The 21,629-nt window shown below is 37.4% G+C and overlaps 1 protein-coding gene across 2 annotated transcripts in view; it reads left to right on the top strand.

The window, feature by feature from the left end:
- Gria3 (glutamate ionotropic receptor AMPA type subunit 3) overlaps positions 1-21,629 on the top strand; it is a 344,160-nt gene that overhangs the window by 199,037 nt on the left and 123,494 nt on the right. For both annotated transcript variants that reach the window (XM_004645323.2, XM_004645322.2), the window contains exon 5: positions 12,905-12,958. In XM_004645323.2, coding sequence (XP_004645380.1) covers positions 12,905-12,958 — 54 coding nt within the window. The remainder of the gene's footprint in view (positions 1-12,904; positions 12,959-21,629) is intronic.

Raw genomic sequence — 21,629 nt, forward strand, 5'->3', positions numbered from 1 at the left:
TGAAGCCGCGATTCGCGGCATGGGCTCTCTACAGAATATAATTCTGTTTGTTTTTAAAAATGGAACAGAGAAAGTAAAGCAATTTTCAAATGTCATTTTTGTGTAACCTCAAATGGTCAAACTGTTAATTTACCAGAGGCTATGATTTTGCCCTTTATTTTCCCATTCTACAACTTCTTTCTTACTACTTTTGATTTCCAGGACCTGGGAAGATATAGGCTAGTGCAACATATCTGAATACTAAAGGGCAACCCAAGTATTTACATTGAAAAGTGAGGGTAGAACCCCACTGTGACTTACTCTTACTACATGGTAACACAGTCCAATGCCAGCACATAATTTCTTGTAAAAGGTTTATATTAACATGAATGGAAGAAGCTCTGGTTTCATAATTTTAAAAAAAACACTAAATCTGTGTGCTTCCTAATGTCTTCCCAAAGTGTCCAAGGCCAAAATCATTTTCAGTTGGGTGGGTGCACCTCCCGAGATATTAGAATACCATGCACCACCACACAGAAATGGCACTGAATATTGTCTGTGTGTCCTGATCCTCTCTCCTTTCAAGAAATATAACTCAGAAGGTGCCTGATTTGTAGAAATCTTAGGGAAAAAAATGAAAAGGCCATACTCAGAATAGCTTTCCACCGAAAAATCAAAAATGATTGATTAGAAAAATTTCCCATAAATCAAGAATAAATACTGCCTCGTAGAGCCTTCCATATTTTTTTCAAAGCATTTTCACAAAATATTTTCTTTGACTCTCTAAGGCAGCTAGTGCTAATAGTATTTTTCCGTTACATAGATGAGAAACAGATGTAAAGAGTTTAAATAACTTGCCTAAGATCACACAATTATCATTATTGAATTCTACTCCTAATTGTCTAAATATCTAGACCCATTTTTACATACCATGTAGAAAAGGATGCATTTGGAAATGCAGCACACAAACTGTTATACACATTAACCATGTGCTTCCCCAGTCAGCTCCTCTGCTTTCCAAGAGTATGGTTAATCACCTTTTCTAGCATTCCTATTTCCCCCTTTCCCACTGTTTCCTGAAAGAACAATTAAGTTCCATCTGGGATTAATTATAGCAATTCTTGAATTTGAACTTGCAGCCACTACCCAATTGAGGTCATTTATTTTAAATTAACTTGCCTGGTCATAACATAGGTTTGGTTATCTTCAGAGCCCAGTGCAGAGATGCGCCAACTCACTCAGACTTTTAATTAACTACCTAAATAACCTGCGCTGTCACAAGCTGCCTCTGATTTCATGGAGTCTTTCATTTGCATTCAGACAAGGATCAAAATACATTGTCAGAACTTCAGGGACCTAGTCCTAGAAATCTTCACATGGTCCCTATTAAGGCTGTGAGCCACTTCCCTTTGGTTCTCTCTAATTATTTTTCCATGCTTTGTTCTGATTATCCAACATTCATCACAAGTTCAGCTTGTGATTAAACAATGACAACTCATGTCATATGCTGATAGCGAATCGAAAATTGGAACCAAGATCATATGAACTGAGCACAACGCTTTGTCAAATAATTAAGGGAAACCAAAGGAGATTCCCAGATTACCCTGCGACAAAGGAGACTTCGCAAAAATGCAGTCTACAACCAGTCCCCATTTAGGTAATAATACATAATAGTAGGTACTGAGTCACTGATGAACTGAATTTATGGTAAGAGCTGATCACCAACAGTATTGATAGTTATCATTTATTGTTGCTGTTGTTGTTGTTGTTGTTATTGATGCTAACACTCAGTGATTGGGCTTACGAGTCAGTCAAATCTGATTTTGACATCAGGTTCCATCACTTTCTGCTAGTGAAGCCTGAGGCAAGTTACCAGTCATCTGCATGTTTCAATCTCTTAAGGCAGCAAATAAAATTAATAATCTAACTTATACCATAAGAGGTATACTGAGACTTCAGTGAAATAAGGTATTTTATTTTTAAAAATCATTTAGCACAGTGCCTTTACACAAGTAGCTAATAAATTTTACATTATGCTTGTATGTATTCTTTCCCCCACCAGGCCTTTGTCCATTGCATTTTCCCACAAGGAACTCTCTTTCTGTCCCCCTGCCAGCAACAGTTCCCCCTAAGTCAACCCTAGTCTAACAGTCCTTTCTTCCCCTCTAGAGGAAACCTGTCCCTGTTCTGTGTCCTGCATCTGAACTTATTCAGTGCCGGACCCTTTGGTACAGTTTTTATATATTTAATATTATATAGAAGACACCTTTAACAGCAGCTTCATAAGAAATCTAAACTTTTCTCCAGGGCATACTATTTTTTAAAATAGTTATAAATATTTACTGAGTACTTCCCCAGTGCCACCCACTGGAGCTCTAGGCTGTGAGGGTCACAAAATAAATACAAACATCAAAAAACAGAGAGGAGAGAAAGAAAATAAATGGTGATCACAACCCCTTATATCACAGGTGCTTGGCTATAATTTTAAGTGCATTTCTTCCTTTAGGCCTTACAGATAACCTTAAAGGCATGTCTCATAGCAATTTCTGTTTTACACCTGTGGAAACAGGTTTGGAGAGATAAAATGACTTGTTCAAAGTCACTTCAACTGGAAAGAGAAAGGACTGATCAGTCTGACCACAGAGCCCACTCTCATCACCTTGTACTTTATTGCATGTCTTATCATTTGATTTAGCTTTATCAGTCACAGAGATGTGTGCAAAGGCAACATGTAAAGTGGAACGTGCTACATACGTGTCATAAAGATAACTGCAATACAGCAAATGCTGTTGATTCATCAGCCATGTGCCCTGGGCCCTAGAGTTTCCTGCACAAGCAAATGGTGTCCTATTGTAAGCTTCTGCTGTTCTCCACTTGAAGGCCTTCTCTTATGCTGAGAGTGAGATAAGGCAGAAATATTAGGGAGGAAAAAATCCTCTTGACAGCACCTACAGGCCAATGATGAATGGAAACTAAAAGTCAATTTTTCTGACCTTTTCAGTGGGTGTGTTTCCCACCACTTTCTGAGGCAAATCTGCTCACAGTATACCTGTACTGGCTCCCTTTCCCTCACTCAATTTTTTCACTCTCCTATCAGTGCTTCCTAAAATCATCTCCAATTACACTAGGAAGCATCAATTTTTTGTCTCAGGAACTGCCTTGGGGGAGTCCTATGTAAAACAAACTCTTCCAGAAATTCCTCCTTCGACTCCTTTCCCACAGTTCTGAATGAGTATCCTAATGCTGCCTCCTCACTGCTCCAGGATTCTTCTGGAAGCTCCTGAGGAGACCACCCTTCATGCTTAACTATGTCACAAATTCTTTTCATGAAAAGCCCATCACTGAAGGTCCTGTTTTTAGCTTTCCAATGTCCATATATAGTGAGCTGCAAAGGTGGTTCTTAAATTTCAATGTACTTCATTACAACTTAAAGTGAGTTATTAAAATGTAGACTCTCTGGCCCTACCCCAGACTTATGAGTCAGACTCTGAAGAGAACATCAGATTCCTGCATTTTCTCAGATTCCCCAGATGATCCACATAGCATGCACTTTGAGAAATACTGTCCTAAGATATTCTAGTAGCCTGGGCCTCCAGGGAATGTAGATTGTGTTCCTTACTGTCCTCTCTACCTCTGGGGCCTCTGTGGATTCAAGTAAGTATGCCTGAAAAACTGTGCATTCTTATTCCAGAAATAGAAAGTGCACAAAGCAAAGGGCCAATTGTTATTGTCAGAGTTGGACAGCCTCAGACACTACGGCAATGTCCTGTAATGCAAAGGAGAGATTCATCTTCGTGACACTGCCAAATTCCCGCTCTACTATCCATCCTTAAACCCTGATCTCCTCCGCTGTAAATTTTTTTAAACAAACCTGTTATGCTGGAACCTGCCCAGTGAGCTTATGGTCTGTGCTCCAATGTCTCTGGATGAGAACCTTCACAACACACACACACACTTGCTTTTCCCAACCATGGATACTATGTGATTTGTATTTATGATTTTATCAGCGCTGAGACCAGCATAGGAAGGGGTAACAGAAGGAGCCAATGTGGGTTGCTTTGTTGTTGGTTGATCCCCAATTTCTGACTTTTTCACCATCAGTTAAAATGTCCAAATTTCAAGTGCAAACTTCAGCTCTTTCTCATGACCTCCAACTCAGTGAAGTGCTAGCCTAACTCCTCTGCAGCCAAGCACTAATGGCTTTCCATATCCCTCACCCCATAGCAATAAGAAACCTCTGCCTTTTGAGAGTGAGAACAAAACATCAGGGAAGCCTTTGTGGAGAAGACTGAATATGATCTGCAATTTGAAGGGTAAATATGATTTCTGTAGAGAGCAAAAAGGTAGGAGTCATTGAATGTGGAAATAAGGAAGGAGAACAGAAAGTTTGAGTTCATTGCCTAAAGTTACAAAGAAAAATAGAAACTCCCAGCCACACTAGACTGTACTCTTGACAATCATACTCTATTGCTCCTCAACTATCATGTTCCCTGTTTCACAGATGGGAACGTGAGGCTGAGATCTTAAGTACCTAGCCTAAGGTTACAAAGCTTATCACGGACTGGCAAATTCAGGATACATTGCTTTTAGCAAATCCCATTCTATTTATTATCTAGCTATTTATAGCCCCTCTCTCTAAATGAACTTCTTCCACCTGCTACTTCAGTCACAGTTTCTCATGGAGTCGACCCTGGCTGCCATCACTCCAAATACATAGAATTGCTCCAAATAAAAAATCTCTCTTCTAGTGTGTAAGTACTGTAAAACAGCAAGACTTTCCTGAAACCATGAGAAATAGCCCTCTGAAATGCATCTCTCTTCATTTTCAAAATAGCATTCCATTTAAGTTACCTGTTTGTCAGGTTCCCACTCACAAAGCCACAGGAAAAAAAATGTTAGCTCTTTAGCTTGAGACAAAGTACTTTCTATCTATAGCAGGTGATGAGTTAATCATTTTCTCCTCAGTCGTACTTTGTACATATTTCTGTTCTCACACCTCCCACTGCGTTATAATTGTCTGTTAACATGGCTGTCTTTCCCGTTGAGTATGAAATCCTCTCCAAAGGACCCCTCCTCAGAATTGGCACGGAAAAAGCATTTAATAAATATTCATTAGAGGAAGACAATAATTAAATGTGATTAATAAAAGCAGTCCTGTGGTCCAGTAGAAACTTCAGTCCATATTCTTTCTGATCCAGTGGTATGTTGGAAAACTGGCTCTTGGCAAAAGAAGAAAAAAGCCTTGGTTTTCAGTACTAGCTGATTTCTGTGATATTAGTACTCCAACCTTTGCTGATTTTAAGCAACCAATGGCTTAATAACTAGTACACATGCATCTTGAATATTTAACCATTGACTTTCAGCCCCTCCCCTTTTGGTCTGGTTACATGTAGGTTCGTGTGATCACAAAGGTATTTAAGCTGACAAAGTGGGGAAAATAATGTCACATGCAAATAGGAAGAACAAAAGACTAAAGCAAACATTTGTGAATTAGGAGGATTCTATGTTTTGTCCCCTATGACCTAAGCATCCATCATTTATCATCCATTTGCAAACCTAAATCCACTTTCAGTGGATTAAATGACATGGCTTCCAGAAAAGAAGCCTACCAAGTAAGAAATTTTCCTGAAAATCAAAGTCCCCACAAAAAATCACATTTCATTTGTGAGAGATACTTACTTCTATTTGAAAATATAAACATGATCACTTCCTTCAATAATCAAAAACTCACAGATTAGGTTGTCACACACAGGAAACACTGCACACGTATGAAGTGTGCTCAAAGAGGCACAAAAAGACAGCTCAAAGGAAGACCGTCTCAACCTCTGTATACTTGTGCCTCTTTCTCCTCCATACTTGGAGGTGCCATCATTAAGCATTGGACATAGTCTCTAATATTCAACCTTATCATTTATGTTTCAATTTTGCACACAACAATGAAGCCAAGTAAATGGCAAGACCTTAATTCAAAACTGTCTGGCTTCAAAGTTCATGTTCTTTGTAATAAATCACCTTTATTAAATACCTATAAATTTGAGAATTCAAGGGTGACTCAGACCACACCTATAAAGAAGTGTAGGTTGAGCACAGTGGAATATGCCTATAATTCCAGAACTGTATGAGTATGGCATAGGTGGACTGCAAGCTCAAGGCCAGCCTGGGCAACTTAGCAACTTAGCAAGACCCTGTCTCAAAATAAATAATGTTAAAGGGCTTGGAATGCAGCTCATTTCAAAGGCCTTGGGTGCAATGCCTTAAAACAAAAAAAAAAATTAGACCTTCACAAATTTAGACATTGCAAAATGTCATTTTAGTGTGATTCCTAAAAAATGTAAAGCTATAAATTTCATTCGACCTATTTTCCTTTGAGGTATTTTAGCAATATTGTTGGAGGATTAAAATAATAGTATGTATTCAGAAAGACCAACATGTATTTCAATGATCTTTCATCTCAAAGCATAAGAATAATGTTATTCCTTTAACTGCTTTATAAAGCTTTTTTTATAAAGGAGGAAAATGGAGGTACAACTGAGTAATTGCGTCAAGCTTCTGCTGTCTCCAGGGAAGCTTATGCAGACAGAAAGCAACTCCAAAGGCATTAAATAGCATGATAACATGTGAGGATTAGAGACCCAAAATTTTACCAAAGGACACGTTTTGGAGATGTCTCAATTTTAAGACTTTAACATTGTATTCCCTGTGACTGAACAGAATATGTGAGAACTGCTGTTCCTTTAACTTACCTGTGACCACTAATTGTCTTATTTGTGCAGGCCTTTTGCATCTCCTACCTATAATGAAAGTTCTCACATATTCTGTTCAGTCACAGGGAATACAATATTAAAGTCTGAAAATTGAGACATCTCCAAAACGTGTCCTTTGGTAAAATTTTGGGTCTCTAATCCTCACATGTTATCATGTTATTTAATGCCTTGGAGTTGCTTTCTGTCTGCATAAGCTTCCCTGGAGACAGCAGAAGCTTGGTGCAATTACTCAGTTGTACCTCCATTTTCCTCCTTTATGAAAAATGCTTTAGCCTTTGTTTCTCTGTTTGCACCCCTCCCATCTCCACCACCATTCAACTGACTTTGGGATGGAAGACTGGATCTTCTCTGTCTCACTAATTCAGTACATTCATCCAAAGCAGATGATTCAATATGAAGTACTGTAATTCACATATAGAGGGACAGTATGTGCAAATTGAGATTATTAGAAAATAATTTTAACAGAATTGACTTCTGTGTGTACTAAGACTTGAACAATTTAGTTGCTTGGAGTCTTCATTCAAAAAAATAATAAATGCCTTTCATCATGTCAAAACCACTTTTAGGAGAAATTTAATCTAATTCTGTAGTATGCCACTCGTTCCATTACCCACATAGCTAAAATCAGACAGGGTGCCATAGGACAACAGTGTCTTTTTTTTCTCCAACTAAGAGAGCAAGGTTCAGTGGACCTGAAGGTGTTTTATTTTTGAACATAAAGAATGTGATCTAATAACTTTTGCTTAGGGAGAAAATATCAGTACTGTAAAGGAGGAAACCCTGGTGAATTAAAACCAGAAATCTCACATGGCCACATTTCTCACCAAGGCCCTCAAACATTCAGAGGGCACTCATATCAAGGAGAAATTAAGGTGAACATCAAGATATGTTCTGTACTCAAGGCAAGATCAATCTTTATACATAGATCCTTTTTTTGGCACTGATGTAGAAAATCCAAACATGGAGATACTTAGGTCTGCAAATAACCTAATCTGCATACCAGATGGATCTGGGGGGGGGGGGAAACACACACACTTCTTCACACACATCTTTTTTTTCTGAAATGTGAGCATAGAAAAACAGATGCTTCTGCCTCCCAAAGGATCTGTGTGCCTCTCTCAAGTAGTCTTGTGGAGCAATTTCATTTCAAATTTCTAAAATTATGGAAATGTCTAGATTAAACATTAAATTGAGACAGGAAGGTCCTCTTACGTAGAAAACCAAATGAATGGTTTATAAATTATTTTTAAATGCTCAATAATACTCAGCTCTCAACTTCACAGGGGATGAAATGGGGGGAGGAGAGAAAGTCTCGCCCAGAGGTGTAGACTATAATTCACTGGCTTCTTGGGCACACAATCTGATGCCATCTGCATGCCTCAGTGTGTTAGTATGTAAGAATTCTTTCTTCTGCAGAGGAAACTGCTGTTTAAGCTTTCGTGAATGAGATTGCGGCATTTTTTTTTCTTTCAAATGCTCTATGTGAGGATAAAAATAAATGCTCTGAAAACAGTGAATTGTATCTATATTTCAGATATTACCCCTTATTTCATTTATCATATCTGCTTTCACACCAAGCTACCATCTCTAGCAAATCTTACAAAAGCAAAGTGAATAATACATGAATTTATAAAATTGGCATTTTTCTTTAAATTTCACAGTCAACTGTAAAAACAGCTTTTGTACTCAAAGTGCTGTAACTAATTCAGAAAGAGTTATTATAATTACTGTAAAAGCAAAGTTGAATATTCTCATGATTAACAAAGTCATTAAATAATCAAGGATACAATTTATATGTTGTTCATCTATAACAGATGGAAACAATAAAGATTTAGGACTAACTGAACAAGAACCACTCCTATTAACTACATAGTTGTTTTGTGCACCACATTCCATTCAACCTTCCCATTCCATCTTATTTCTATGAGCCTTTCCCTTATAAAGGGAATCTGCTTGAAAATATATAAGGGAAAGACCAAGAACAAAACATGGCACTTCAACAGTGACTTCACAGCAATAGGATTATAGCTGCCTAACACAAGTAAAGTTTCAAGATAACTGGAATTTATTCTTAAGTACTAGGGGAGCATTTCTTTTCTTTTCTTTTCTTTTTTTTTTTTTTTTTGGCGGAACTGGGGATTGAACTCAGACCCTTGCGCTTGCCAGGGAAGCGCTTATTCCACTGAGCCATCTCCCCAGCCCCTAGGGGAGCATTTCTGATGGAAATCTTCCCTACAACATTATACAGATGCTTGGGCTTTTCAGTAGAGACCACTGAAAACAACCACAGCCTGATGACTCAACCATTCACAATAAACATCCATGATTATATAGTGCATGGTACAATGTTGTCTGCTTTGTTTTGTCCCTTCCCTTCTCCTAGAAGTCAGTCTGTCACTTCCTATGATATTAATGTACCTCTTTCTACTATCACTCCCTGCTTCCCTATATAACCTTTCTAGTTTGCAGCATTTAATTACTAGAAACTAAAAAACCAAGTTTGGTAAGAATTGTATGTTAAATAAGAGTCAAGACAATGTGGAAAGTGAGGATGAGGAATTAATTGCAGACTCCAGTGCAACAGTTTTGTGACAGCTAAATGTTCCTATCTTTAGATGACTTTGCCATCTCTTACCCTTTAAGGCTACATTTTGAAAGGGTGATAGTGTGAGAGAGTTACCTTCAAAAAAGGCATTTTGTTGCAAGTGACCTTTGGGGCACAGATGGAAGCAGATATTCTCATGGCTTGAAGTTTTTCTGAACCTGGAAAAACTATCTTAATGAATGGCCTCTTTGCAGAGGAATACAGTATCACACACAAAATCAAACACTTCTCTAGTATACACTGAGAAATGAAGGGCAGATTGCAGATAAGGGAATGGAGAGTCAGGAAAGTGGAGATATTTGCGATCAGTAAACTGTGCCAAACTGGATTCCTGGGTTTTCTTCCAGGCTCTTGGCACAGCACTCCCATTCTCTGTTGCTCCCTCTCACCCTTCCTGTGCTCCCAAGGACAATAAGCTCTGCCACTGGTGAGAAAGACTTGCTGGTTCCCTTTGGGCTTCTTTACCTAGTTCTCCCTAATCCTTTCACATGTCCTTAGGAATATTGCTCATTTTTCTGGCAGAATTCAAAATCCTCTTGGTTTTATTTTGTTGCAGGTTGTCAGTGAATTAAAACTTTAACAAATATATTGTCCCAACTTGCCACCAAAAGTTAACAAATGTCACCAGCAAGGATGTTTCTCACAAGCGGACACTGAAGAATACATCCCAGAAGATACCTAACAGCTCATTTTATGTCATGGAAGCATGAGAAATCACCTCCTCAAGACATTCATTAACCTTTTATTTCCTTCATAAATAATCAGTCAGAAATGTGGCTCATATTTTAAATTAATCAAAACAGTTCTGTTGTATTCTCTCTGTGTGTGCCTCTCTCTCTCTCTCTCTCTCTCTCTCTCTCTCTCTCTCTCTCTCTCTCTCTCTCACACACACACACACACACACACACACACACACACACACACACTTGAGTGCTTATAACATCTGCATGATATTCCAATCTATTGTTCCACTTCTCCCAGCCAGCTTAATCTTTATCTTTTCCATGAGGCTTTCCCCACTTAAACATCTTTTCTTCCTCTCCTCCAAGAACTTAGAGCAGTTGTCGGCATTTGACATTTAGCACATACAGATGCTTCTCTACTTATGATAGGGTGATATCCTAATAAATACAATGTCAGAGAAAAATATCATAAATTAAACATCTGTTCAATAAGGCTAAACTACTGAAGATCGTGGCTTAGCCTAAAGAAGCTAGAAACAATGAATTGGCATACAGCTGGGCAAAATTATTGAGCATAAAGCCCATATTATAATACATATTAAATGCCTCACGCAGATTATTGAATTCTATATTAAAAGTGGAAAACTTTCTTGAGCTTCCATTTCCTTATTGTTAAGCTATAGTTGGTGTCCATTAAAGCACAGTTTCTACTGAGTGCATATTGCTTTCACAACATCAAAAAGTCAAAATATCATAAGCCAAACTGCCATGAGTTGGAGACCATATGTATTTAGAAACTGTGTCATCCTTCAGGAGATTGATTCAAGGACATCTGCGACCTTGTAGTTACCAAAATCTTCAGGTGCTTAAGTATTTTATGTAAAATAGCATGGTATTTGCATATGACTTACATGTATCCTTCTGTATATTTTGAATCACCTCTCAATTACTTAAGATACCTAGTACACTGTAAACATTATGTAAGTAGTTGTTCTACTATATTGCTTAGGGAGACAATGACAAGAACAAAGTGTGCACATGCTCACTGCAAATCAACTTTTTAATATTTTCAATGTGCTTTTTATTGAATTTATGGGAGTAAGACCCACAGGTAAGGAGACTTTGATTGTACTGTTCAGCATATCAGTTATAGAGACAGAGAGACTCAATATTTAATTTCAGCTGTAGTACTTCCTAGGCCTCAGGCAAATTATTTAAACTCTTTGGACTAAGATTTCTTCTTAAAATGAATTTAAGAGTGGGATATTTAGAGCTCCCTAGCCACATTAAAGCCTATGGAAGTTTATTTTTATATTATTTTACTGTGGTTCTGAGAATTGAATGGAGGACCTTGTACCTACTAGGCAAGCATTCTACCACTGAGATACATCTCCAGGCCCCTACAACTCTTTATATATTAAATGATGCTATTAAATTTTTCTAAGGATTAGACAGACAGATAGACAATCTAGAACATGGTCTGGAATATACTAGGTGCTCACATTATGGAAGATGCATTTATTTTTATTGTAGTCTTTTATATATAATTCTGGTTCAATATGTGGGAGTGTCAAATGTTTTTTCAAATTGTTTTAAAAACCTTTATCAGCTACATCCAGTGTATCTTGTGAGGAATTTATCACAGTAAAGATTAATGGCACCTTACTTTCATGATTTCTTCCCAAAGCCTTACACACAACATTGTATTCATAATTTTGTCTTCTTTTTCTTAAAGACCTTAAAATTTTATTAGCTTCAAGCCACCATAAAACTTGGTTTTAGTTGTACTTGTGTTTTTAACTTCTCTATTATTCCCTCCCTGTTGCTGTCCCCTGCATGAAGTATAGTGCCTTGCATATAGTTAGTACTCAATAAAATATTTTATGAAATATTTAATTAATCAGGATGTATGCTTGGTTATAAGTCATTGAACCTATATCAGGTACTCAATCAAAAACTTTCACCAATGCATTTGGTTGGAAAATATACAGCCCACATACCTACTTGGAGATCATATAAATGCACTTTGAAAATTTTAAGACTTAGTAATAATGCAGTGATACTCATGCAATTATGACAAGAATGATGAGCCTGAGGAATGATTTCTCTGCTTTGCCACCAAGTGAAATTTTTAGCTAGGTAATTCTTGGTTGTATGAAGTGTTCAGAACATTAGAGGATATCTAACAGCATCCCTGGCTTTTACCCACTAGATACTAGTAACACACAGCTCCACTGCTATTACCAAAGATGTCCCCAGGCATTCGCAAGTGTCCCCTGGGGAAAACCACCTGACTGCCTGAAGGCACGGTTTAAGAGATGTGCAGATGATCACACATCTTTCATATTAAGGCAGAAAAAGGAAGACAAGTATTTCAGAAAAGTTTTCAATAAGCAAAAGCAACCTTGGCTAACCTAAAAATCCCATTAACCCTGTTCTTTGAGTGTTCTATTCCCTAAGCATTCCAGATAACAAAAAATGTACTGTACATTCTATTTTCTGACTTGAATGCAAACTTCAGCTCATTTTCCATCTCAACAGATGAGCACAGAAATCCAGTTCATGTGAGGGAGATCATCAGCTTCATTATGTTTGCCATCTATTTTAAGTGACAATGATGCTACTGACCTGGAAGTGTAGTGATCCCACTTCCCCGTTTTGACATTCTAACTGTGATATTAGCAATTCCTCCTCTTTTTATCTAGCTGAAAGCAAAATACAACAAAAGAAACATGGTCCAATTAACTGTGATTTTACTATACATGAAAGACTACTCTGTTGATCTTTTAAAAGCATTTGTTCTAGTCACCCTGCTGATTGTGCAATTGAAAATGCCCTTCTTCAATAAGCAATCTTTCTTTTTTTTTCTCTAGGTTGTGATCCTGGGGAAACATTCAAGAGGTTATCACTACATGCTTGCTAACCTGGTAAGAACAAGCAGTTTAGTGTCCCAAGGCAATATACAATATATTCTATTTCATTTTTGTCATCTGTAATCATGCAAAATGGAAATACATGAAATACTTAATGTGTTTTCTAGAAGCTTGGAGAAATGAGTTTAGTGAACACCAAAAGCTGTATGTAATAGCCTTATTTTCAGTCATATTGCCTTTGTTTTAGCTACGAAACTGTATTCATTCCTTACTTAAAAATATTTTGATATGATTCCTCATTTTATTATTCTTAGATTTAGTTTGAATTTGAAACTTAAAGTATTTAATAGACTTTGAAATGTAAACCAAGGGCCAGACAACATAGGAAATTGACTCCTATTCAACTGATCCAGGTGCATGTGCCCGTCATCAGGATTTGTCCTTTTGGAAGCAGACCACTACCAAATCTTTTCTAAACCAGATGCCAGTGTATGTTTCCACACAGTATAGTAAATGACCTTACCAAAGTGTAAAGGTGCCTTCCTACTTACATAAAACACAACTTGGACCTCTACTTTCAAATTCCATGTGTTTTTAAAAATTATAATGTTCTAAAAGCTAGTGTTTCATTAAGGTTATTTCCTACCTCTTCTTTATCTGAAAGGAAACTTGTTTAGGAATTAACAAAATTGCTCCCAAATTAGTAATATCTGTTTGGCAGAGTTTCTGTATAATACTGACTTCATAGAGTGAAAGAGAAATATTAAATATTCTCTGTAATACCAAGAATCTATTAAATTCTTACATAATGTGAGTTCTAACCTCAATTTTGTTTCATTAGCGCCACAGCATCTGATCATTATAATACTCTTAAACCAGAAGAATAGCAACAAAGGTGAAAGATTACTGTAATTACAGTCTTAGTTTTCTTAAGTTAAAGAAAATACCTTATTTTGTTTTAATAATGAAAATTTTTAGTTGAGAAAGGAAATGTTATTTAAATCTCTTTGTTCAAAAGTATGTACCTTCAAACATGTTATAAGCTATGGACTAGAAGCACTGCTTTCACGTTATTTCTCCAGCAATTTACTCAAAGTGGAGCACTTCAGTCCATTTTGGGGATAAATGCATGGACTCCTTTAGCGGGAGAAATGTTGATTCTTAATTCACGTCTGAATATATTCAATTTGGTTTTAGGCAACTGACAAAGGATGTTTTGACTCAATGGAGGCTAGTGTAGGCCTGGGCAGGAAGTACGAATGTCACAGCAAGGAACCTGAGACTGCTATTGATGACTTTTTGTTATTCTCTCCTCACCAATACATAGTCTGCTCCCCTTCACACTTTCCTCCTTCATCTTTCTCCCCTTTCCTTGTTTCTTCTATATGTATCCTAGAAAGCAGCAAGGTGTATATAACATAGTCCCACTGTTTAAAAATGTGTGGTCACAGTACATGAGGTGACTTTAGGTAGTATCACCACAAACTGATTTTAACGGTATTATATTTCTTTAATATATATTCAAAAAGCCATAAAATTAGCACATCATAATCAAAAGTTTATAGGTATTATCATCTCATGCATATCTGGAGATTCAACAACAGTGAAATAATTTTTAACGAAGTAGACAATAGTATGAATTATGAAAAGATATACCCAAATCTGTTTTCCTGCATACTCCTGAAAATCATGGTGGTGGTTGTATATGGGTGACTGGAGTTTGGGAAAGAACACTGAACTGAGAGGCAGAATGTTTGAGTCATTATACTAAACTTGCTACTATCTATCTCTGGGTAAGTAACAACCCCCATGGAATTATTTTCTCACTATGAAAGTAGGTATAGGAGTAAAGTGAAGATCCTTCAGATGTTGAGTGGTCCTTTGGAAGTAGTGCTAAGACAGATATCACAGTTCAAGGCATTTATTAGAAGTAATATCCATGAAAGACAAAGGGGAGAGAGTGATGAGTAGGTAAAGTGCTTCAGACCACAATGCAGGTCTGATACCACAGAAGGAGGAAAAAAGGAAGTTGAATAGAAAAAGCCTCAGACTCTTGAGTAGGTCTCAGAAAGTCTTCATAGTTGGGAGTCCCAATGTAAAGACTTTACAAAAAGGACTCCACACTGTCCTCAATAGCAAACCATTACATCCCCACTTTTCTCAGCTGCTCAGGAAGCACACGTTTCCTCTGGAAAGTTGAGGTATATCCTGAAGACACCAGAAACTGGAGGGTGCTAGTTTCCTTAACTTGTCCAGGTACTTTGTATCTGAAAGGGAGATTTCAGACAAGTATATCAGTTATTGTCTCAGTTAGCCTAAAATGACCAATCATTTGATAAATAAGCATCTTTCTCATTCTAGAATTTCAATTTGGCCTCTATATTCCATTGAAAATCCTTCAGATGAGCTTTGGTTTCAATTTGGAGATGCAGATCTGACAGAAATAACAGCCTGCAGAGTGATAGAACTGCAAAGGAGAACTGATAGGAAAAGGTTGGGGAAAAGAGTCTAATCACACAGTTCAGAATGACAAGATCTTGGAGAAATATGTACTATATGAACAACTGAAATCTCCTCCTTCAGAAAGAAAGTAAATGTATAGTGTCATGTCAGCCAGAGTAGTGAAAACAAACACATGTATCATGCCTCTCTTCCTTTAGTGACTTTCTTTCATTTTGAACTCATCCATGTGTTTCTATAACACCCTGCATACTATATCAAATTGCATGTGGGCAACAAAGATAAGAACTATTGTTCATCTGTAATAATAATAATGGGACAGACTACCCTCATTGTGGTTTCCAGATTTTTGTAAGTAGATAAAAATACCCCCAAACACCTCCAGCAAAGATATACACATTTGACTAAATTAGAACTATTTAAAAGTCATTTGGATGGTCAAAAAGGGAAGTGAAGAAGTGAAGCTACAAAGATGAGCCATCTGGCCTTTCAAGATGAGCCAGATGGGCAAAAACTGAGGAAATATATATATATGCTAATCTGAATCTTGGTGTTACAACACTACATAACCACTCCTTTCTGCCACAAATGCAAATTCAAGAACACTCTCTCTGCCTAAGCTTCCTGGAATCACCTTCACTACAACTGCAAGTGTGCCCTTTGATGCTGAGCTCCATCTATCTGGCTCCTGTGTGCTTTTATGAACCTTCTCTAGTAGCTATCTTATAATGAGAAGAGTTGACTATTACAGGAATGCTTCAAAAAAGGTTTTTCACAAGTCAGGGTGTACATATCAGAGTGAACTATAAACTTTACAAAACTTTAATTCGATAAAATCCCTGGGGGAAAAAACAGAAGAGTCTACCAGGAACACAGGCCAGAGTTGTGATCTGCTCAGGCCAGGAGTGGCCATCCCAAAAGAACAAGTAAGTGTCTTACCAATTCTGTATCAGTTGGTGATATCTTTTTTAGGAGGCTGTTCCACTATTAAGTGTCATTTTCTCTTCTAGGACTCCAAGGTAGTTTCTCTTATGCAGTCTAAAAGGTAGCCAGCATGTGCTACTTCTCTGCAGATGCCTCCATTAGAGAGAAGTGTTGCTACAACCTGCCAGTCAAACAGCCTCTCCTTCTGGGTTAGCAAGTGCTGGATCAGGATCCTTTATTCTGTTTACCAGCCATGTTAGGTCTCATGATTTGAATTTTTTCCATTTGTCAATAATAATAGCTTGATCATTATGTGCATAAGCCTACACTAAGGAGAAGAATAAATACAAAATGAGGGATTCAGCGTGATGCAATGTAAAAAGACCATGACCAGAAGCTAGGGCACAGGTTTAAACTGCAAGGATTCATTTAAATGGCTTTCTGATAAACCAATCCTCTCTGGACATGTTTTTAAATTTATAAAATAAAAAGTGAAAACAGATTATTCTTTCCCAAAATGTTAAATTTAAACATGAGGTCACAGTAGGTAGTACGTAAAGAACTTTCTAACTTATTAGTTTTAAATGTCTACTAAATGTGTACTAGAATAGACATTCCACCAATTCTGTGACTTTATAGATATCATTCTATAGATACTCTTATAGATGTCATTCTTTAAAGTGAGCTAAAATAGATACTTAGGCTTTAAAAACATAGTCAGTGTAAAGATAAATATTAATTACAGTTCAGATGATCCACCTATATAGCAAATTAAAATGAAAGGTAGGCTGGGTGTGGTGGTACACATCTGTAATCCCATCCCTCAGGAACCTGAGGCAGAAGGATCACCATAAGTTTGAGACCAGCCTGGGCCACATAGCGAGTTCAGAGCAAGCCTCAAAAAGGGACTGTCTCAAAACAAAACAAACAAAAATACTAGAAATGTGTTATACTAATAAATAGAATTTGAAAAAGCCTCTAAGGGCACATATAGTTCTACATATCTTCCTTCTCGGAAGTTAGTCTGGACAACAGTAGCCCAGGTGTGATACTGTAGACACAGCAGCTAAGTAAATGTTGAGGACACAAATGGGGCAGCAAAGCAAAAGCCCTGTTATACTTCAGGACAGAAAGTCATAAGGCACACTAAACCTTTAAAATCAGCCCAGATAGGCAAAAAGCAAGAGGTATGTGAAAGCTCTCAGTCAACTTCTAAACAAAGATGAGAATCTGAAGGCTCAATCAAAATACTCTAGTAGTTGACAGAGGTGAATTGGACATGGGGGCAGGTGGTCCAAGAGCAAACATTTGGTATTTCTCCCATAATAATTTTGAAAATGAAGCAAATAAGTTGTCTGAGTTATAACAGGACTCATCTGGCACTGTACAAGTTAATCACTGCCTTAGAAGATGTGATAATTTAGCTACCTAGATGGAATCTGGTTCCACGGTGACAGATAGTTCTTGGCCCTGCAAGTGGAGGTTATGTCAGCTGCTAGCAGTAAAGATCAACGGAAGCAAACAATGAAACTGGTCTTTATGCTAGAGGAGTAAAGGGAAAGAACTTCATGTACCATAGACTCTTCCCTACTGTGCTTGCTGTTTTCTTCTCATTTGATCTAGCCACCTCTCCAAGCCTTATACAGATCAAGGAATAGGCTCTGAAAAGACCCTTAACTTGCCTGAAGTCTCAGATAATCCATTGTCAAGCTGTGGGTCGTTAGCGTGTTGGCAGAGCACTTTGCTCTGTCTCCCTTACCAACTGAAGCATCTCAGACTGAAGAATGGCCTCACAAAAGTTATGTAAGAGCATGTGAAAAGACACAAATGTAAATGAATGAAAAACAAATTATAAAGTTATGAGAGTGATCAGACATAAAAACACTTTAAAAATGAGGGCAGGTGGATCCAGTCCTAGCCCAGGCCTGGTGAGTATGTGGAAGAGCTTCCAGCTAACCTGTGCCAGTGGGACCTGCCAGTCCAAGCTCAGGCACAGCATGAGTGAGATCCTCTTCCACCCCCTTGGGACACCCCATTACCGGGGTTAAAACCTGCAACAGCAATCCGTGCAGAGAGAGTAGGGACAGAAACACCCAGCTAGTTCAGGAGCAGAACATCTTGCCAGAGGGGCACAACAGGTTCACTCCCAAGGGCAGCAGCAGGAAGGAGCTGAGCACAGCAGCCAGACCCAATCCAGGCACAGCTGGATAAATAAAAACTTTGTAGATCTGCACCTGAATTACAGTAGGGGCTAAGGTTATAACTACACTAAAACTCTACAACAAAGATCAGAAGACAGTGCTACACAAAATGACAACAAGAAGTAGCAAAATGCAATCTTAGACCCCAAGGCCATGCATAACAAGTGCAGAGGACATTAACACAGAACAAATTGGGAAACACAAAGATGAAATCAATGAATCAACAGATTCTGATATAAAGAAACATCTGCAGAAAGGTATAGAGGAAATCATATTGGAAATGAAAAAAGAAATTCTTGAATAGCATCTGCAGTAAAGAATCAAATGCAGAAACATATGGAGGAAACCCAATGTCCACCCAGAAGTGCAGAGGACATTAGCCCAGCTCAAATATATAAATAAATAGGTTCAATAGTAAATAAGCAACAGCAGAAAGTTATAGAGGAACTCAGAGTGCAATACTTTTCTGAAATAAAAAAAGAATTCTCTGAACTCATAGTATCTGAAGTAAAGAATGAACTACAGAAACATAGAGAGGAAACCCAATCTGAAAAAAACACTGCACTAAAAGAATTAATAACTGCTTCTAAAGAAGACATTGTTTAAAAAAATAGAGGAGATTAGAAAATGACGAACTTTTTGAATGAGCAATACAGGAAAGAAACAGATCGCATGAAGCAGACGCAAAGAGATATAGAGGAAATTAAAATCTCAGTCACACACTTACAAAACCATTTGAGTGAAAGTGAAAACAGAGTTTCAGTACTCAAAGATGCTGATGCAGCTAGAGAAAAGGTAAGAAAAGATCTCTTAAAAACAACTAGGATGCAGAAAAAAAATCCATCACTTGCAAGACAATGCAAAGATGAACAATGTGAGACTAATAGGTAGCAATGAGAAAGAAGGAGTCAATACAAAGGACATTTAAAAAATATGGGCAGAAGTAATAGCAGAAAACTCCCCAAATATGAGGAAAGAATCTGACATTCAGGTAACCGAAACATACAGAACGCCAAGTAACCTCAACCCAATGAAAAACACACCGAGACACATACTAGTGAAGATCACAGAAATTCAGCACAAGAATACTATACTGAAAGCTGCTAGAGAAAAGAAGCAGATCACATTCAAAGAAAACCCATCAGAATTATGGCTGACTTCTCTTCACAAAACATGAAGGCAAGAAGAGCATGGAACAGAGTACTTCAAGTCTTCTCTGAAAACCAATTCCAGTCCAGACTACTATACCCTGCAAAACTCTCTTTCAAGTTGGATGGAGAAGTGAAATACTTCAATGACAAAGAACAGCTAAAGAATATCATGATGACAAAGCCAACCCTACACAGGCTCCTGAAAGATGTTTTAGAGAGGGAACAAAATGATCAGAACTCCACGAATGAGATCAGAAGCAACCAACTAAATAGGGCAAGCAATTAAACACAGGAGAAAAAGGAGTAAATGAAAACAGGTAAATAACATGTCAATCGTAAGTCAATGCACCTCAATTCTAACCATCAATGTAAATGGACTCAATTCACCAATTAAGAGAAATAGACTGGCACAGTGGATTAGGAAACAAAATCCAACAATATGCTGTATACAAAACCATTTGAGTGAAAGTGAAAACAGAGTTTCAGTACTCGAAGATACTGATGCAGCTAGAGAAAAGGTAAGAATAGATATCTTAAAAACAACTAGGATGCAGAAAAAAATTCATCACTTGCAAGACGATGCAAAGATGAATAATGTGAGACTAATAGGTAGTCTCAAGAAACATTACAAGAAACACATTTAACTCATAAAGACATTCATAGACTGAAAGTGAAAAGATGGAAAACAATACTACATGCCCCAGCACATCAGAGAAAAGCAGGGGTAGCAATCCTATTCTCAGACACTCTCAACTTCAAATCAAGAATGATCAAGGGAAATAAATAAGGCCACTACATACTGGTTAAAAAAAAATTGAAGAGGAAGAGGTAACACTCATAAATATGTAGGTACCAAGCACCGGAACACCCAACTATACAAAGCAAATCTTAATGGACATGAAAAATCTAATAGCCAATACCACAGTCTTAACAGGAGACCATAACACCCCTTTATCCCCAAAAGATAGGTCAACGAGACAAAAAATTAGCAAAGAAATAACAGAACTGAACCAGAGCTTGAAATAAATGGACTTGGGCACAAATACAGAGTGTTACACCCCAAAACAGCAGAATACACATTTTTCTCAGCTGCACATGGGTCATTTTCTAAAATAGACCACATACTGGTCCATAGGTCATGCTTAAGTATATGCAAGAAAGCAGAAATCATCCCATTAATATTATCTGACCACAGTGCAATGAAACTGGAAATAAATGGCAAAAGAAGCCAGAAAAAAATCCCTAAATACCTGGAAATTAAACAACACCCTACTCAGCAATCAATGGGTAACAGATAAAATTAAACAAGAAATTAAACAACATCTACAATTCAATGAAAATTCAAGCACAACTTATCGTAATTTATGGGATACAATGAAAGCAGTTCTCAGAGGGAAATTCATAGCTGTGAACTCACACATTAGGAAAACAGAACGGGAACCAATAAACAACCTAATATTGCACCTCCAGCAACTAGAAAAGAAAGAGCAAACCAAACCCAGAGCCCAAAGACGGGAAGAAATCATAGAGATTAGAGCGGAAATTAATGCAATTGAGATGAAGAAAACAGTTCAAAGAAGTAACGAAACAAAAAGCTGGTTCTTTGAAAGATTAAATACAATCGATAAGCCCCTAACTAACCTCATCAAAAAGAGGAAAGAAAAAATTCAAATACAAGCAATAAGGAATGAAAAGGATGTAATTACCAGAGACTTAGTGGAAATTCAGATTATCAGTAGCTACTTTGAGAATCTTTACTCTCACAGAATACAAGACATTGAAGAAGTGGACAGATTCCTAGAAAGGTACAAGTTACCACAACTGAATTGACAAGATATAACCACTCTCAATAGCCCCATAAGAGCCAATGAAATATGCGATGTAATAAAAAACCTACCGACAAAGAAAAATCCAGGTCCGGATGGATTTACAACTGAATTCTACAAGACATTTACAAAAGATGTAGTCCCTATACTCCTCAAACTCTTC

Source organism: Octodon degus, unplaced genomic scaffold, assembly GCF_000260255.1.
Source record: "Octodon degus isolate 3935 unplaced genomic scaffold, OctDeg1.0 scaffold00224, whole genome shotgun sequence".
Lineage (NCBI taxonomy): Eukaryota > Metazoa > Chordata > Mammalia > Rodentia > Octodontidae > Octodon > Octodon degus.